This window comes from Vulpes lagopus, chromosome 24 (genome assembly GCF_018345385.1).
Source record: "Vulpes lagopus strain Blue_001 chromosome 24, ASM1834538v1, whole genome shotgun sequence".
In the NCBI taxonomy this organism is placed as follows: Eukaryota; Metazoa; Chordata; class Mammalia; order Carnivora; family Canidae; genus Vulpes; species Vulpes lagopus.
The window spans coordinates 23090434-23107935 of NC_054847.1; the positions used below are offsets into that span (position 1 = coordinate 23090434).

Here is a 17502-nt window from a genome sequence, read left to right on the forward strand (position 1 = left end):
AGTCAAAGTTCTCATCTCAAATAGTTAAAAGTCAAATAATAGTAATAGGATTTAAAACTGGTGGTATGATTCCAAATGTTTTTTAAAAAATGTAACAAACTGACCATGTACTATATGGTAAAATACAAAACAGATCATAAAAAACAAAGAAATACACAAATAGTCTATAACAATCAATCAGATGTAACACCAATATTAAGTAGAAATATGAAGAAAAATGGTTTAAAAATTGTGTTTACAAGGATTATGTAGTCACATGATAAAATGCTTATGCTTCAAAAAAAAAAAATTGTACAGTACAGTGTAAGTTATACTGTGATATGATCCAAAATGTCTAAAACTGCAATATAACTAAGAATTCTGTTTCCAAAATAAAATAATTTGGGGTCTAAATTCCAAATGTCCTAAGTACTAATTATGTAAATTATGTAAAGTTATTAACCCTCAAGTCCGCATTCTGAATAATAAAGTGAGCTAGTAATAGTATCTTCCTTATATGATTATTGTAAGGGTTAAAGAGGACAAGCAGTGTATGTTCTCATTCATTTGGGGAATATAAATAATAGTGAAAGGGAATATAAAGGAAGGGAGAAGAAATGTTGGGAAATATCAGGAAGGGAGACAGAACATAAAGACTCCTAACTCGGGGAAACGAACTAGGGGTGGTGGAAGGGGGGAGGAGGGCGGGTGTTGGAGGGGAATGGGTGACGGGCACTGAGGTGGACACTTGACGGGATGAGCACTGGGTGTTTTTCTGTATGTTGGTAAATTGAACACCAATAAAAATTAATAAAAAAAAAAAAAGAGGACAATGAAATTTTATAATAAAATCTCACATCCTATATTGAATTCAATAAATTTTACCTACAATTATTATTAGTAATAGTGAAAATTAATAACCTCCAGGGATATATAATTATAAGAAACAACAAAATGTCTTAATAGATTATTGTTGAATTGTGGCATTATGGGCATTATGGCATGATTTTTCACTTAAATTTTTTCTGTGTATTTCTCAAATGTTACTATGTATTAAGTTATTTTAAAAATCCCTTATCCTCAACATTTCTTCAGAAGAAATAAAACATTTCAGATAAGTTGAAATCTTATTATACTTTTCTCTTCTTCTGCCTCCCCTAGACAATAATTATAACTGCATTTATTTATGTACTATTTAACATTTGTGATGGTTAATTTTATGCGTCAATTTGAGTAGGCCTTAGAGTGCCCAGAGGTTGGGTTAAATATCATTCTGGGTGTGTCTGTGAAAGTGTTTTTAATGAGATTAACATTTGGATCTGTAGACTACATTAATCAGGTGAGTGGCCCTCATCCAACCAGCTGAAGGCCTGAATTGAACAAAAAGGCCTGTCTTCCTGCACATAAGAGGAATTCTTCCTGCCTGACTACCTTGAATTGGGACATTGGTTTTTTCCCCTGCCTTCAGAGTTCAACTGAAACACTGGCTCTTTTTGGGTCTTTAGCCTATTTAGCATTCAGACTGGAGCTATACCACTGATACTCCTCAGTTTCTAACTCATTGACTACGGATACCGGGAGTTGTCATCCTCCATAATTGCATGAGCCAATTCCTCATAACAAATCCCTTCTATATATTTATATCCTATGGGTTCTGTTTCTCTGAAGAATCATGAGTAACATGCAAGTCAAGATCAAATTATTCCATAAACATTTATATAGTACTCAGTACATAATACATAGCATTGCTCCTATTGCCATGGTTAAGGGATTTGATATGATGTATAAAGAGAACAAATTTGAAAAAGGTCACATTGAAATGACAAGATGCAGTAAATTGAGGAAGGTCAGTAAAAGTTAATAAAGTGCCTTTAATCCAGGTCAATCAATCCAATTAATTCAGTATTTTGATAAAGTCTAGAATTTCCCTAAATCTCTTTTTTGCCTCCTTCGCTTTCAACAAAGATAGATAACAGAGCTTGCCCTACGGTGAAGGTCCTTAACAATTTTATGAAATATTTTCTCCTGTGGTGTGATATATATATATATATATGTGTGTGTGTGTGTGTGTTTTGTTTTGCTTTTTTCACAAATGCTCTGGAAAACTTCATCATTATTCAACCTTTGTTTTAATACAAATGAATTCAGTTAATTATTTGTAGTCTAAAAAGAAATATACCTAAGTGATTCTCTTAATTCACTTTCCAAGATTGATTTTAATTCCTTTGGTTTCATCTGTTTTTTTTTTCTCCTAAAAAACATATATAATCAATGAGAATAACAAACACACAAACAAAACTTACATGTGCAAGTTGTCCCGTTTTCATCTAGAAGTTGATTATCAGCACAGGCACATACTCGACCTCCTGGAATGGCTAAGCACAGCGTACTACAGCCCCCATTATTTACTCGGCACATATTATCACCTGCAAAAGGAGGGAAGTGAATACATCAGAGAACTCTGATTCTATCCAAACTCAGACAGTTCAGGTTCACACTCTTTCTAGGAGATGTACACAGGGATAAAAATATACGCATATACATGCATACGCATATTACATATTCATTAATATAGTCAGGATACCTACTGAATCCTAAATAAAATTCAGAAACATTAAAAAATATATGATGCACTGGGAAATAAAAGGAATGTGCACATTGGTTAGAAGAAATAGAGGTATGTGTGTAGATAAGTACCAGGAAAGAGGAAGGTTACAGGACATGATGATGTCTGTCTGGGATAGCAGCTTAGACCTAGTGTTTTCAAATCTGATTTCTTCCTAAAGTAGATCACTTACTCTTAGAATATGACTTTGGATACCAAGTGAACAGAAAACAAATGAGCACCGGTTGAAGGAGTGGAATAGTCTTCTTTCTTGTGCAAGGAGTACATTAACATGTCAGTGAATTGATGACTGCAAGGAACACAGGCTATCTTGAAACCTTGAAAATGAATAAGGTGGCTAGTACCAGTAGAATGTATAATGCACAAGGGTATAAATGTTGTTCCAGTGGACCTTCCCAGTAGACCTAGCCAGCAGAGACACTGATGAAGTATGCAACAGACATCAATAAAGTAGGGAGGATTCACAAAGGTATTATCTATGAACATTTTTGAGTCACCCTTGGAAACAGAGAAAACTGACATAAAATTTTGAAAAGGTTGGAGGTTCTATACAATGTAGGTAATTACTACTTTGATGGCAAGATGGAAAGGCAAGGAAGAAAGTACATTTACTTAGATGTATACCTGTAGAATGTTATAAAGAACTCTATAACACTAGTAATCCAATTCACAGAGTAAATATCCAGGTCATTTTACACTGTGCATTTTTTCAAGATATAAATAAATAACATTTTGAGAATATCAGAAAATCTGACTCAAAATATTAAAAATAATTTTTAATTACTTGGAGGCATACAATAAAATAATATGATATTTTCAGATGTATTGGTAGTTGAGCACAAGTGCCAAAAATCAGACTGATGGGATTATTGTACTGTGGGCCTTAGGGGTTGTCTGTGTTAGGCAGAGAATATTAAGGAATGAGTTAAAAATCAAAACAAACAAAAACTATCAAAATGTTGCTATATGCAATAAATATTTAACTCATTCCCATAAATTATCTTGTGTGTCCACAGATCAAAAGAAATAACCTGAAGTACATAATCATGTCCGTTCATTATTCTGAGAAGTAAATTAAATTTACTGAGTTTATGAAAGGTAAAAATACATTTGAAAGCTAAGGAAGCTAATAATTCAAGCTTTAGTGTAATTTTCCAAACTCAGAAGATAATGAAGCTTAGTTCAAGTTTTTTCCAGTAAGGAATATAGCAGTTTTTTAAGTTTCCAAATACTGCTATGTTTATTACATAACTGCAGAATAAAAATGTAACACTTCATAGGATACTCAGGTAGTTCTGAGCTATGCATATTATGGACAGGATTAAATTATATACTCATTATTTCAGTTACATTCAGATTCTTTAGATTTTGATTTAACCAAAATATTTTGAGAAATATATGAAGAATTTAAAACAGTAAAATATAGTGAAGTATTGAAAGCAATATATCAGGACACATTTTCATATTGAAAATATATACTAAATATCACATTCTTTTTTTAATAGCATGACTCATGCTTACCATTCTCATTGAATATGAAAGTTAAGTATTTATAAATAAGCTACCATTACTCAAACTTTTAAATACGTTCCCTTTCTGTGAATACCATATATTAAAGAAAGAGGAATTGGCATTTGTCTTGTTATGATAGAAATCCAAAATCTAAATAAATTTGAATATTTCCATATCTCTCATGGGAATTGCCTAGAGCTGTGTTTTTTTAGCAGTATCTGAATATATTTTTGAATTTATTACTTCAATTTAAATTTATTACTTAAGTCTTTATTGAATTTATAGTAGGTTGCAAAACTTTTCATGTAAAAATATGGTGTTGAAAATATGATTTAGTGATTACAAAAAACATTCAAAATTTTGTAAATAAAAATGGAAGACTGTTCATTAACATATTGATAGTTATAATTATTGGAAATCTATAGTCATCAGCAGGAGGGATATTTATTATTTATATGTTTATAGATCATGTAAATATATTTATATATTATTATATATTTAATTTAATTTAATTTTTCTAATGAACTTCTAGGATAGGTTTATCTCATTTGAGATGGGATTACTGGTAAGATAGGGCTTAAATGACTTTTCTAATGCCTAGAAATTAATAATATTTATCTTAAATAATGATTTAGAATTAGGTGTTATTTTTTATTATCATCATTTCTAAATAATCAGAAACATAGATTTTTCTTAATCTAAAATTCATGCTTTTATACTCTTAACTTCTTTGTATATGACAAAATAAAATTAAATCAATAAAGGACAGACAAAATAACAGTGAAAACAGCATAATGAAATATCCTAGATTAAATTACTGTGGAAGCAAATACTTTTTTAAAAAATCAAATATTCAAGGAAAACAAATGAAGAGTACCTTTTAGAGTACCTTAAGTTCAAGATAGTGGTCTGTTTGGGCCAAAATATTTCTCTTTTTCCCCACGATATTTTAGTTAAGAGAAGTGAAACTATTCTACCCCTTATAGAATCTGGCACAGAAGAGTATGTCTGATAAACATTCATTAGTTGATGAGTGAATGAATGAATGAATGAATGAGTATTACTTAGTAACATGACAGAAACAATCATTTGGGCATATAGATGTAAAGTACAAGTGTGTTGATGTATATAAGTCTGTTTTAAGAAGATAATGGGGCTTTTCTCATTTGCATATAAGTATATGTATACTTTGTCTACACACTTTGCATTTCAAGGTATATTATTTAAAAGTGTATTATAACTGTCAAAGAACAGTAATAAAGACACAAATGATATATGAAAACATTTCACAAGCCTATAATAAAATATCAGTGCTTACTAACTTGAAAAGCTACGTGCACCTATATGTTTATTACAGCATTATTTACAACAGCCAAGACATGGAAGCAATCTAGTGTCCACCAACAGACAAATGGTTAAGAAAAACATGGTGTATACACACACACACATACACACATGCACACACCCACACATATGCACACACCCACCGAAGAATATTACACAATCATATAAAGGGGTGATATCTTGCCATTGGTAACAACATGGATGGATTTAGAGGGTATTATGCTAAGTGAAATAAGTCAGACAAAGAAAGACAAATACCATATGATTCTAATCATAAATGTAATCTTTAAAAAATGAAAAAACAAAAAGCAGAATTAGAACTATAAATACAGAGAAAAATCTGATGGTTTCCATAGGGAAATGGGTGGGTGACTGGACCAACTGAGTGAAGGGGAATGAGAGAGAAAGGCCTCCAGTTATGGAATGAGTAAGTCATAGGAATAAGAAATAGAGCAGAAGAAATACAGTCAATGATCTTTTGATAGCAATGTAATAGGACAGATGGCAGTTGTACTTGTGATGAACTTTAGTATAACATATAAATTTATCAAATCACTAAGTTGTACACTTGAAACTAATGTAACATTGTATGTCAACTATACTCAAATAAAATGAGAAAGTAAAATATTGCTGTTTATAGACCTTAGTAATTTAACCTTTGTTAATAAAGCGTCTTTTATTTCTAGCAAATAAATAACAGAATATGTAAATCATCACCACAAAGGAATCCCACTGTTTCATTTTATCTAAATCTTCATCAGAATGGTGAGAGGAAGAAATCCCCTTTTCCACATGCTTCCTGGACTCTTCTCAGAGTTTTATCATATGTGAAGTAGAAGCCTCCGACCCTAATATGAAACACATAAGCCAATGGAGATTTTCTTTATCCTACTTGATGGAGAGATAATTTGACTTGTAGTTGGAAGAGAAATTAGACTTTACATTCTTTATAAAGGTTGGGTGAAACTAGTAGAATGGGATCTTGAGTCCAGATCCTGATTTCATCTAGGATAATTTCAGAAAAATCAACTTTGAATGATGTCAATCAATCCTAGGAAAAGATAAAGTGTGTCTTTTCTCCCTTGAAGAATTATATACTCATTGAAAATTTTTACATTTGCCTTGCTTTGAAGCTACTTTGTGTGGTGTATGTGCTTCTGTGTGTGTCTTAACTCAATTAGGAATGTCATTTGGGTTATTTTTTGATGGTGATTATTATCAAAATGGAAATTTTGGAAAGATAAATTTTGTGATGATGGCCCTATCACTATAGGTAAATTTTACTAGACCTACACAATAATGTGTTTAATAAACATGTCATGCATTAAGTAAAAATTACTATGTTTGTTATACTAGTGTTTTGTAATATGAGATCTCTGAATCCTGGGTTCTATAAGGTAGTCAAGAAGTTCATTTTTTTAGGTTATAAATAAAAATTTATCAGTGATAAACTACAATGGCTACAGAAAAGACATACACTTTCTAAAAGTATAGTGGTTATATAATTTTCATAAAATTGGCCACATAAATTAGTCACAAAAAAAACACTTCATGGTCAGACAAACCTGAATTTGAATACCAGTTTATCCCTGGCTCATTGTTTCCTGAGGGCAAATGGCTACATAGGCCTGATCCTTGGGGTTTTCAATGCACGATAGAAACAAATAGTATCTACCTTAAATATATTTTATGAGATTCAAATAAGAATATTTAGCCCATTTCCTGGTAGTTAGAATTATAGTTAATTATTAATTAATTTCATATATTTGGCATAAAAACTAATCTATTATTTTTAATTCTATAATTTTATATTAAAAACTATTCATTAACACTTGTTATTTTATTTTTTCCTATTTTACTTATTTATTTATGAGAGACCCAGAGAGAGTCAGAGTCATAGGCAGAGTGAGAAGCAGGCTTCTCACAGGGAGCCTGATGTGGGACTCTATTTTAGACCCTAGGATCATGCCCTGAGTTGAGGGCAGATGCTCAACTGCTGAGCCACCCAGGCATACCTCATTAACTCTTTTTAGATCCTGCACTTAGTTTTGATGATTCCATTCTCTAAAACATGTGGGAAAAATTAAAGTGTGCCTCTGAACCTAGAGAATAAACAGGAGAAAGTATGTTAGTTTTATACAATTGCTGTACTTTATATCAGAAATTTCAGGGGATGATTTTAACAATGTTTCTAGATGTCTAATGTAAATGAAAAAAAACACAAAGTTTAACTAAATCAGAAGAAATGACAGTAGCATATGAGAGAAAATGTTTTGGAATTATTTAGGAATTCATTCCTAGGGGTAGTTTTCTCTTTAATATGGTTATATATCTACCTTCCTGAAATTAGCTGCTATATTAACAAATAATTTGATAAGAGTCTCTTCTGATCTGGAGAGGTCAAATTAGCTGACTAATTTTCTGACACCGAGTCTAAAAGAGTTTAGGTGTTACATTAATATGAATATAAATGTTACATTAATAACATTCCTGGATTTTTTCCCTAGTATTACTGTGGGGTGGGGTGTGTGTGTATGTGTCTGTGTGTGTGTGTGTGATATATTATCTAGCATCTATGTATATACATGTATATACATATATATATTCATAGATACATGTATAAATACTCATGTAAGTTTACATAAGGTATATAGTCATAGAAATCATAGTACCTCAGAGAGAGAAAATACAAGGCCATATGAGACTAGTTTATCACATTCAATGAAGAAATTGTGATCTGTGACTATGTAGGAAGCTAGTTTTCTATTCAATTGCAACTATTTTATTCCTAGAAAAATAATATATAATATAACAAAATAGTATATAACCAAATTTTGTGTGCCACTATGTGTTTCTAAATTTTTATTAATATCTTATGTTCACAAGATGTGAAAAAGAAATACCACTCTCTTTCTCATGATTTTCACTGAGAACATTATAATATATTAAGATAACATGTCTGCATTTGAATATCTGTGTGCATTTTGCTTTATAATCTACCCATTCTGGTTAATTTAGTAAAAAATTAAATATTTAGATCCTAAGTAGGTTATCCATTTCAATGTCTATTGAGTTAATGAAAACTATGTTGGCCAGACATCTCTCCATACTATATTATTGATTCAAAAGATCCACTTAAGTAGTATTCAATCTTTAGCTACAAGAAAACTGGGTAGGAAATTCAAACTAATTGATTATTTCACCTAAGTTTATGAAAAATTATCCATCAACTTGCCCAAACACATTCTTTCGGTAACACAAAACATAATGGTTTCTACAATAAAAGTTACATAAAAAGTTTAGTAATTAGGGCTAAGCTTTCATTTTAATGTGCCTTTAATTGAACATTTTTAAAAAGTACTTTAAAAAAAAGTATTGTCCATCCAAGAGATAGCATTGAACAATTATATGTCAATGGTACTGTCTAGAACACTGAGCAGATTTCCTCATGAAACACAGGGAGTACGTTCCACATAGTCCTATCAGAGGCATGTGCTCCCTTGTATGTGATTGTGACACATTATTCCTTTGAATATTTACTTAACATGTTTATATGAAAGGAAACTTTAACAATATGCTTCTTTATAGAGAAGTGATAAAGGAAAATTAATATAAAATATGTGGGAAGTACACATTTTCTAATTACAATTAGTAATTCAGTGATTTAATCCTTATAGGAGTTTTATGAAGAAAGCATTTATTTTTTTTCAGGATTTTATTTATTTATTCATGAGAGACACAGAGAGTCAGAGACATAGGCAGAGGAGAAGGAGGCTCTCTGCAGGGAACTCAATCCCAGGACCCTGGGATCATGACACGAGACAAAGGCAGATGCTCAACCACTGAGCTACCCAGGTGCCCTGAAAGCATTTCTTATCTTTGTTGACCTTTCATGATATGTCTTAAGTTTTCAGAACAAAAAGTGTTCGAATCTAGGTTTAAGCCCAAAACCATTTTACAGTAAGACAGGTATTATCTCACATGTTGCATTTAATTCACCAACTTTCTAAAGCAACTAGAAGTTTGAAGAAAATGAAGATTTGAAAACATCATGGAATTTGACTAGAGGGAGTTCAGCAATAGCATTCAAGATTAACAATTTTTATGAGAATGGAAATGGGAAATGGAATTGTATACTGATTACTTTAATAAAATCCAGGATATTAATCCTTGCAATATTAGAACAACAATCAGGCAAAGAAGATCCTCCAGGAGATGATAAGGGTTATTCCTTTTCAGGGTCTTGCCCCCAGTTCAGTGTAGACACTCAATAATGTTTGGGAAGGAAGGGGGGTAAGGAGTAGGAGTGACATGAATGTAACAAAATATTACCATTTTACCTATCTAGACAATTGTCATTCTTCTTCATTGCTGGTCCACAAATATAGCTTATACCACCTCGAATAAACTCACTTTTATTCTTTTTAAAGATTTTATCTTTTGTTAGCTATTGAAACTTCTCACTTTATACTTCTATTATTTTATAAAATTGCACTTGTATCCCAATGAGGCAATTTTAATACTGTAAGGGGGAAAAAAACATGAAGCCCTTTGATAATTTGCTTTTAAAATCTCTGATTTAGCCAAATATCTTTAAAAAAAATATCTTGCTGCTATATAATTTTCTATTGACAATATACACATTTAAAAACTCAGGATATTATCTTTTCATTCTAAATTTATTGAAATGTATACTCATTAAATTTTCACAAGAATATCACCATAAATGAAAGGAACAATGACTATTTTGATTCATAACAAAAATCTATCACATAATTTACTAAGCTGTTCTCTTTGTTTAATGTCTAAATTTTGAGTCATGCAATTTGTAGATGGCCTGATAAATATTAATAACTCATGTAGATAAAACATACAATGATATTACCTGAATTTTATAAGGCATGAATATCATGGCAGGTTATTTCCCTTTCATAACAACTAATATAATTAAACATTCCTTAAATTGACATGAAACTAATCAAATAAATATACTAAAATACTTTTTTTGCAATACTCTTTTCATTGTATGACTTGTTTTATAATATTTTTACATAATACTCCTTTCCCATAAAAAGTTGTTCTTATTGCTCACAATACTTAACCTTAGAACATGAAGTGGATTTTTTTTTTTTTTTAGCTTTAACAGTCTTTCAATCTTTTTCCTCTAAATAATAAGAAGATGACTTGAAAAAGGAAACATTTGGAAAAAATCTTGAACTTCACTAAAATAGAATTCCCAGTTACTTGCTCAAGCTATTTTGAACAATAAATAATAGATGTTTATGGTAATAAAGTCTAAGATTTGATTGACTTGGGAGTGACTAGACACTTTTTATCATAAAGCTTCAGTGACACCATCAAAATAAAACCTTTTGCAAATATTGTGAAGTATTACTGTAGGAAAAACCCAGAATAAATTTTATATGGTTTTTAATACCTTGTTGCTTTCGTGGATCATAAATCTGAAGCCCAAACAGGGGTGGTCTTTCACGCCTCAGTAATGTCACCTCGTTCGTTATCAAATCTAGTTGAAAAATGGAACCGTTCATATAATCAGTCCAGAACACATAATTCCCATGATGCGACAGTCCAAAAGGATGGTTCAACTCTTTCCCACTGTAAACAATCTGTAAAATATAAACACATTGTGAAAAATCAGAACTGATCTTTAAAAACATAACTAAATATTTAGAGAAAATGATATTAAAATAAGTAAAGCAGATAATGATCTAACTAATATCTTAACTCATATTTTCTCTCAGTGCATTTGAAAAACAGATTTCACAATGTGAGCATATTTTTTTTTCTGTTTTTAGGACATGTTATTTGAAGGATATTATCTATATTTCCTCCATTTAAATCCTCTCATATATGACATTACTCATATGGTCAAGAAATGAACCTATTAAAATGACTTTGTCTGACACTCTCCCCTGTTTCTTTTCTTTATGATATTCAAGTAACATAACCTGGAATAGAAATTGATCTGAGTAATTAGTGTCATTATGTGTATTGTGATATTGCTTATGCAACAGCCAAGGACTAGAACATGGTCTTACCACATTGGGAATGAAAGGGATTCTCCTACTTAATTGGCCAATGCAAATGGAAGAAATCTAGGAGATGAACGGCAGGGAGGGAGGTAGAGATTTTAATTTTGAACATATAAACATTTATTAGTAGTAAGTAGGTAAATAAGACTCATTAGCTAATTTCAGTCTGATTTTCTTTGTTGTATTTTGTTTTTGTTCAACTGGAGCAATTGTAGAAGAGGAATAAAGAGTCACACCTTCAATAATAGTACTTTTTCGCCATTCACCATTTATAAAATGATATTGTATACAATATGACAAAGCATTTTGCACTTACTCCATTTAATATTAAAAAAATTGAAGAAGTTATCCAAATAACATGGGGTTAGAAATTCAACTTTTGCTCCTTTTTCTGAATTCTTCATATCACATACTCATATACTGAATAATTAAGACAGTTTCTTACTTCTACTTTCTAACTTCCATGAGGGTTGAATATGCTAGCCAGTACAATATTCTCTATGTGGTGTACATATCAATATCTTTAAAGGAATCATATATATTTTTTGACACCTGTTAAGTATGTGACATTAGGTTAAATGCCAATCAATTTTACTACTTGAGGGAACATACTAAAAGCACAGTTAGAGTCAACTAACGATTGAAGTAGCCTTAACTGATTAATGTACTGCTTATTTCTTAAACAGAATTCATAATGAGTAGTCTTGGCCAACTATGCAGTCTTCCTTTCCAAAAAGAAAGACATATAGTATCAACAGAGGCATTTTAATAATTTCTAACATTCCATTTTCTATTATTTAACAAAAGTGTTGAAGCCAGTTTATAATGTTATATCCACTTGGGTTATTATAAGATGAAATGTAGAGGCAATGTTTTGTCATCACTGCCTCTGTTGGCACACAACTCCATCCTCAATTTTACTCAAGAATTTCAAAATCATTTTGCAATGATCCTACCAAAAGAGGCAAGAGGAAGTTGAGATTTGTTCAAAGTAATAGACCTGAAGTTCAGTTTATTTTTGTGTTTCAATTCCAATGTCATGAAGCTCTTTATTCAAATAAATGCAGGATAATTACTTTTTCATAATATGTAGGTTAAATTTCACCTGCAAATATTAAAGATACTGGAATAGAGTTGGGTTGCTTGGTCATAGCAAACTCATCAATAATGGAGGAAAACTGCATTTTAAAACAGCTCTGATATCCTGAGAGCTTCTTTTTAAAATCCCACAAATCCTGGCATACCACAGTGAGCTGGTCCTGGTCTCCCGGAGGCAAGCGCCAGCTGCACTGCTTAATGCTCAGCCTCCTTCAGCCACCCCACAGAGACTACTGGCAGCCACCTCAGAGGGGTAAAAATAAACTTGAAAGTATTTTTAACACAACAACAAGGCTCTGTGAAGAAGCAGCCTGAGAGTTAAAAAAAAAAAAACAGCAGTATTTGTCTTTTACCTTCCTGTGAGTTCCATTCAAAAACACTTTTTCAATATGATCATAATAGGCGTCACACCAGTATAATGTGTTGGTGTGAAAGTCCAGAGTTAAACCGTTTGGCCACAGCATCTTTGAAGTCACAAAAATCTGCCGATTGAAGCCATCCATCCAGGCCTTCTCGATCCTTCCCACGCTGTCATCTATTTCATCTTCCTCCCAGTCTGTCCAATACATCCAACTAGGACGTCACAAACAAGAGTGCACACATGTTATTTCAACCAGCCCCCATACAGAGGACGCTTCTTTAGATTGGGCACTGCCATAACATCTAATTACATTCTGATTTCTCCTCCTACCTAAATGTTCATCTACCAAAGGGAGGGGGCATCTGTGAAGTCCTCAGGGAAGCACAGATGTGTTCAGTGAAGCCAGGCTGTTCGGCCACATTACAGAAAACCCACTGCCACCACTACCACACTTACTGTCCTCATACACTATTGAACCTAACACTAAGTGCCAGATATTTATTTTCTTTGGTGTTGATACTGAGTTTGGAAAGTGATTTTTGAGGCATTACTATTTTTAAATGTTGTCCACTTTAGAAAACATAAAATCAATTATGTGATTGAAAAGCAGATCGATCGACTGACATGAGAACTTGTGGTACCGTTAATGACCTCCTTCAGGCTTTATTTAATCTTAGATGAATTATTATTTATTATTTTTTAAGACAGGCAATTGAATTGTCTTTGTACTGAAGGGTATGGTCACACTGGGTTTATTTGGCCAAGTCTAATTTGTCTTCCTCCTGCAAATTATCTATGCTTTATTGCTCCTTATTATAACCTCAAACCCACAGATGATGATTTAGCTGCACATGAGTTTAATAACATCAGGTTGACTGACCTTGAGATTTTGAGTTTTAATTTCTTTCTCAAACAAAAGCTTCTGCCTTTTAAAGACAAGTCTTTTGTGTTAAGCTGTAATGGGGGGGGAGTTGAGCTAACTTTCCAATTCCCTCATGAATAAGGTTAAACCCCTCCACCTGTGCTGTTCTAGGGTCATGTGAAAGTTCTGGAGTTATTAATTAAAGTGTGGGTTTTAACTCGGTCACCTCGTACACAACTTTCCAAAGCTCTAAAGTTTTTCTAAGCTGCTGACCCTAGAAATGGCCTTAGTTGATCGTCTGCCACCCATTTAAGTCTATTTTTTGGACCCTAAATAATTCCTGAGGTAATTTTGGAAAAATCTGTATCCATGACTAAAAATCCTACTGTGATCTAAATGAAGATTTGGGAAACCTGAGGATGTGACACACCATCGATCATTTTATGCTAGTTAAGCTTTTTAAAAATGCCCTTAACAGTTTAAAATTATGTTGCTATATCTTTTTAGATCTGAGGAAATAGATTGAGATGGGTGAATTTTATTACGTCAAAATACATTGTAATCCTAGAAATAAACATGCATATATGTTTATCTTGCATCCAGCTTGTTCTTTGAGTGGTCTTATTATTGGAACAAATTAAGAACAAATGAGACAGTCATTCCATTTGCTCTAGTCCTATGTTAGTTACATATAACTAATTGACTTCAACTGTATAAATCAACTATGTAAAAGAGTAATATACAACTTTTTTATCTCCATTAATACTTTCATGAAATTTTAAATATGTTTAGTCAATGCAGTTTTATTGTTGTTGCTAATTTACAACTTGTTAAAATTGCAATTATCTTCCTCTCTAGCTTTTATTTTGCCCACAGTTACACTCTTTTTTTTTTTTTTTGATTCTTCAACCCAAATTGCATATGTGTGCAGACACACATTCATGAGGGGTAATTCCAGATAATCTAAGCATAACTTTTATTGCTTTGCTATTTAAAAAAAACTTTGTTTGTGATCTGATTCATTATCTATGATTATTTTTATTCAAACAGAATATAAGAAAACAATTTAAACAAGGGTGCCAGTCTGTCAGAGGCTAGGTGTGTGATCATCTACCAGTTTCATTAGGTTACAGAGTTATATTGTGGAAGCCTTATAATCAGTATGAAACATGATGATTCCTAATGCAGAAAATAGGAAATATAACCTATAAAACAAGCAGACACTAATATAAATCTTTTTATATGTGGGACTCAGGTGTTCATTAAATAAATATTAGGTTAAGTGAGACTTCTGCTAATACAGTAAGAAAAATTGCACTTCTATTTTTCAAGTCCTATTCAAATACAATTAATTGATGAAGTCTATTTCTACCCTTTCTGTCAAAATAAAGTCTTTCCTTTGTGTTCTAGGGACATTTAAAAAGACTTTTTATAGTATTTGTTGCATGTATGCCTTGCATTATATTTAATAGTGTTAAAAGTCAGATGGTTTCAGTTGAGAATTAATATAATTAAGGGCAGGGATTATTTCTTATTTATATTTGTACCCTATAAGTACTGAGCTTGCATTTGTTGATATTGATCATATCCCCAAATTAAATTGTATTATGTGGCAGTCAATCCTAGACATACTTAAATCCTTAAGCCATGAAAGTAACATAATGTTACTGTTAAAAAACTTGATTTATGGGGTACCCGAGTGGCTCAATCAGTTAAGCATCTGCCACCAGCTCAGGTCAAGATCCCAGGGTCCTGGGATCGAACCTCAGGTCTGGCTCCCTGCTCAGTGGGGAGTCTACTTCTCCCTCTCCCTCTCCCCGCTGCTCCCCCTGCTGGTGTGGTCTCTCTCTCTTTCTCTGGGTTAAATAAATAAATAAAATCTCAAAAACAAACAAACAACAACAAAAAAAACAAAAACACCTCAATTTAATGCCGATGTAATAGCTACTATTAACTAGAAAGCATGGCACTATTGAGATAGGGATACCACAGACCATGTTTGGAGGCAAATATACATTCAGCATTGAGCATATTTACAACAGATAATATTTTGAGAAGTCAGAACTGGAGACACAGGTGTCTAAGTTACTGATATAAATTATGAAGTGTGAAATTATCATCGGAAGGAGGGAATTCATCTGCAGCTATCAGCTTGAGAAACAGTGCCATCGTAACCAATTCCTCCTCCTGCTTTATCCCCATTTCTATCACTGTTGAGACCTGCCAGTTGTATTTTCAGTGTCTCTTTCCTCAATCCTCACTTGTCTATTCCCATTACAAATGCTACAATCTGTCTTTTATCCCTCTTCAATGGGAACTTCTAACAGGTTGGCCACATAGAACTATCACATTTCAATTACTTGTCTTCCTAAGTCATGAATTGAAAAATGTGACTGTTCTCAAGACCTTCCAATTACTTGTTGTCAGGGAAAACAAAACAAAACAAAACAAAACAAAAACAAACATCTTTTAATACAAACAATGAAGATTTCTACATATGTCTAATTTCATCTCCTATATGTTCTGTCACATGCCCTCTGCTCTAGACTTAATGAACCCATCTCATCTCAAAACTGCCATTAACTTCCCTGCCTCTGAACAAGTACTTACATGTCCCATCAGAGTACAGTGACTAACCTTATGACTCCACATCCTAAGCCCCTGAGATTAAATCTACTCATTTGGAAATCCTATTCAACCTCTAAAACTCAAGTCTGAATTGAGAGTCTCAATGATTTTCTGAAGGGCATTATTTCATTCTATTTTTTATAGGTAATGTGTGTGTGTGTGTGTATCAAGCACATCAGCTCATTTTTTAAAGATTTTATTTATTTTTATATTCATAAGAGACACACAGAGAGAAAGGCAGAGATATAAGTAGAGGGAGAAGCAGGCTCCTTGTGGGGAACCAGATGTGAGACTCAATCCCTAGACCCTGGGATCACCCCCTGAGCCAAAGGCACATGCTCAACCACTGAGCTACCCAGGCATCCTCAAGAACATCAGATTATAAACTCCTAACTCTGGGAAACGAACAAGGGGTAGTGGAAGGGGAGGTGGGTGGGGGGAATGGGGTGACTGGGTGACAGGCACTGAAGGGGGCGCTGGACAGGATGAGCACTGGGTGTTATACTATATGTTGGCAAATTGGACTCCAATAAAAAACATACAAACAAAAAAGATTATAAACTCCTTGAGGACAATTACTGTTTTGCTGATTTCTATTGATCTGTATGATACTTAATCAATAATACATTTTAATAAAGAAATAAATGAACAAAGTCTTTCTGATTCTGTAATTGTTTATGAAGCTTTGGATAAAGGATATTTCTGAAATAAGCAATTTTTGTTAATTGGCTATTGAAGTGGAGAAAACCTGTAATTCTCTCCTTCTGTGTACAGCTGCAAATAGGTACTATGATAGGAAAAACTGTAAATAAATGAAGGTTTTATTTTTAATATTTTGTGAAAAGGTATATTGTGCTATTTTATTTTATTTTTGTTTTTTTTTTTTTATTGTGCTATTTTAAAAGGACTTTTCCTAGCTAACATTTCTTCTTCTTTTTAAAAAATTATATTATGGTCAAACAATTATTTGGACAATTAATTTCACATGATTCCACTTTTACTTCTATCTTCTAATCCACTCTCCACAGTACAGTCAGAT

The 17502-nt window shown here is 32.4% G+C and overlaps 1 protein-coding gene across 1 annotated transcript in view; it reads right to left on the bottom strand.

The window, feature by feature from the left end:
• Window positions 1–17502, bottom strand: part of LRP1B (LDL receptor related protein 1B) — a 1815754-nt gene that overhangs the window by 692162 nt on the left and 1106090 nt on the right. The window contains exons 13-15 of the mRNA XM_041739937.1: window positions 12966–13185; window positions 10899–11088; window positions 2283–2405 (exon numbers count right to left, since the gene is read on the bottom strand). Coding sequence (XP_041595871.1) covers window positions 2283–2405; window positions 10899–11088; window positions 12966–13185 — 533 coding nt within the window. The remainder of the gene's footprint in view (window positions 1–2282; window positions 2406–10898; window positions 11089–12965; window positions 13186–17502) is intronic.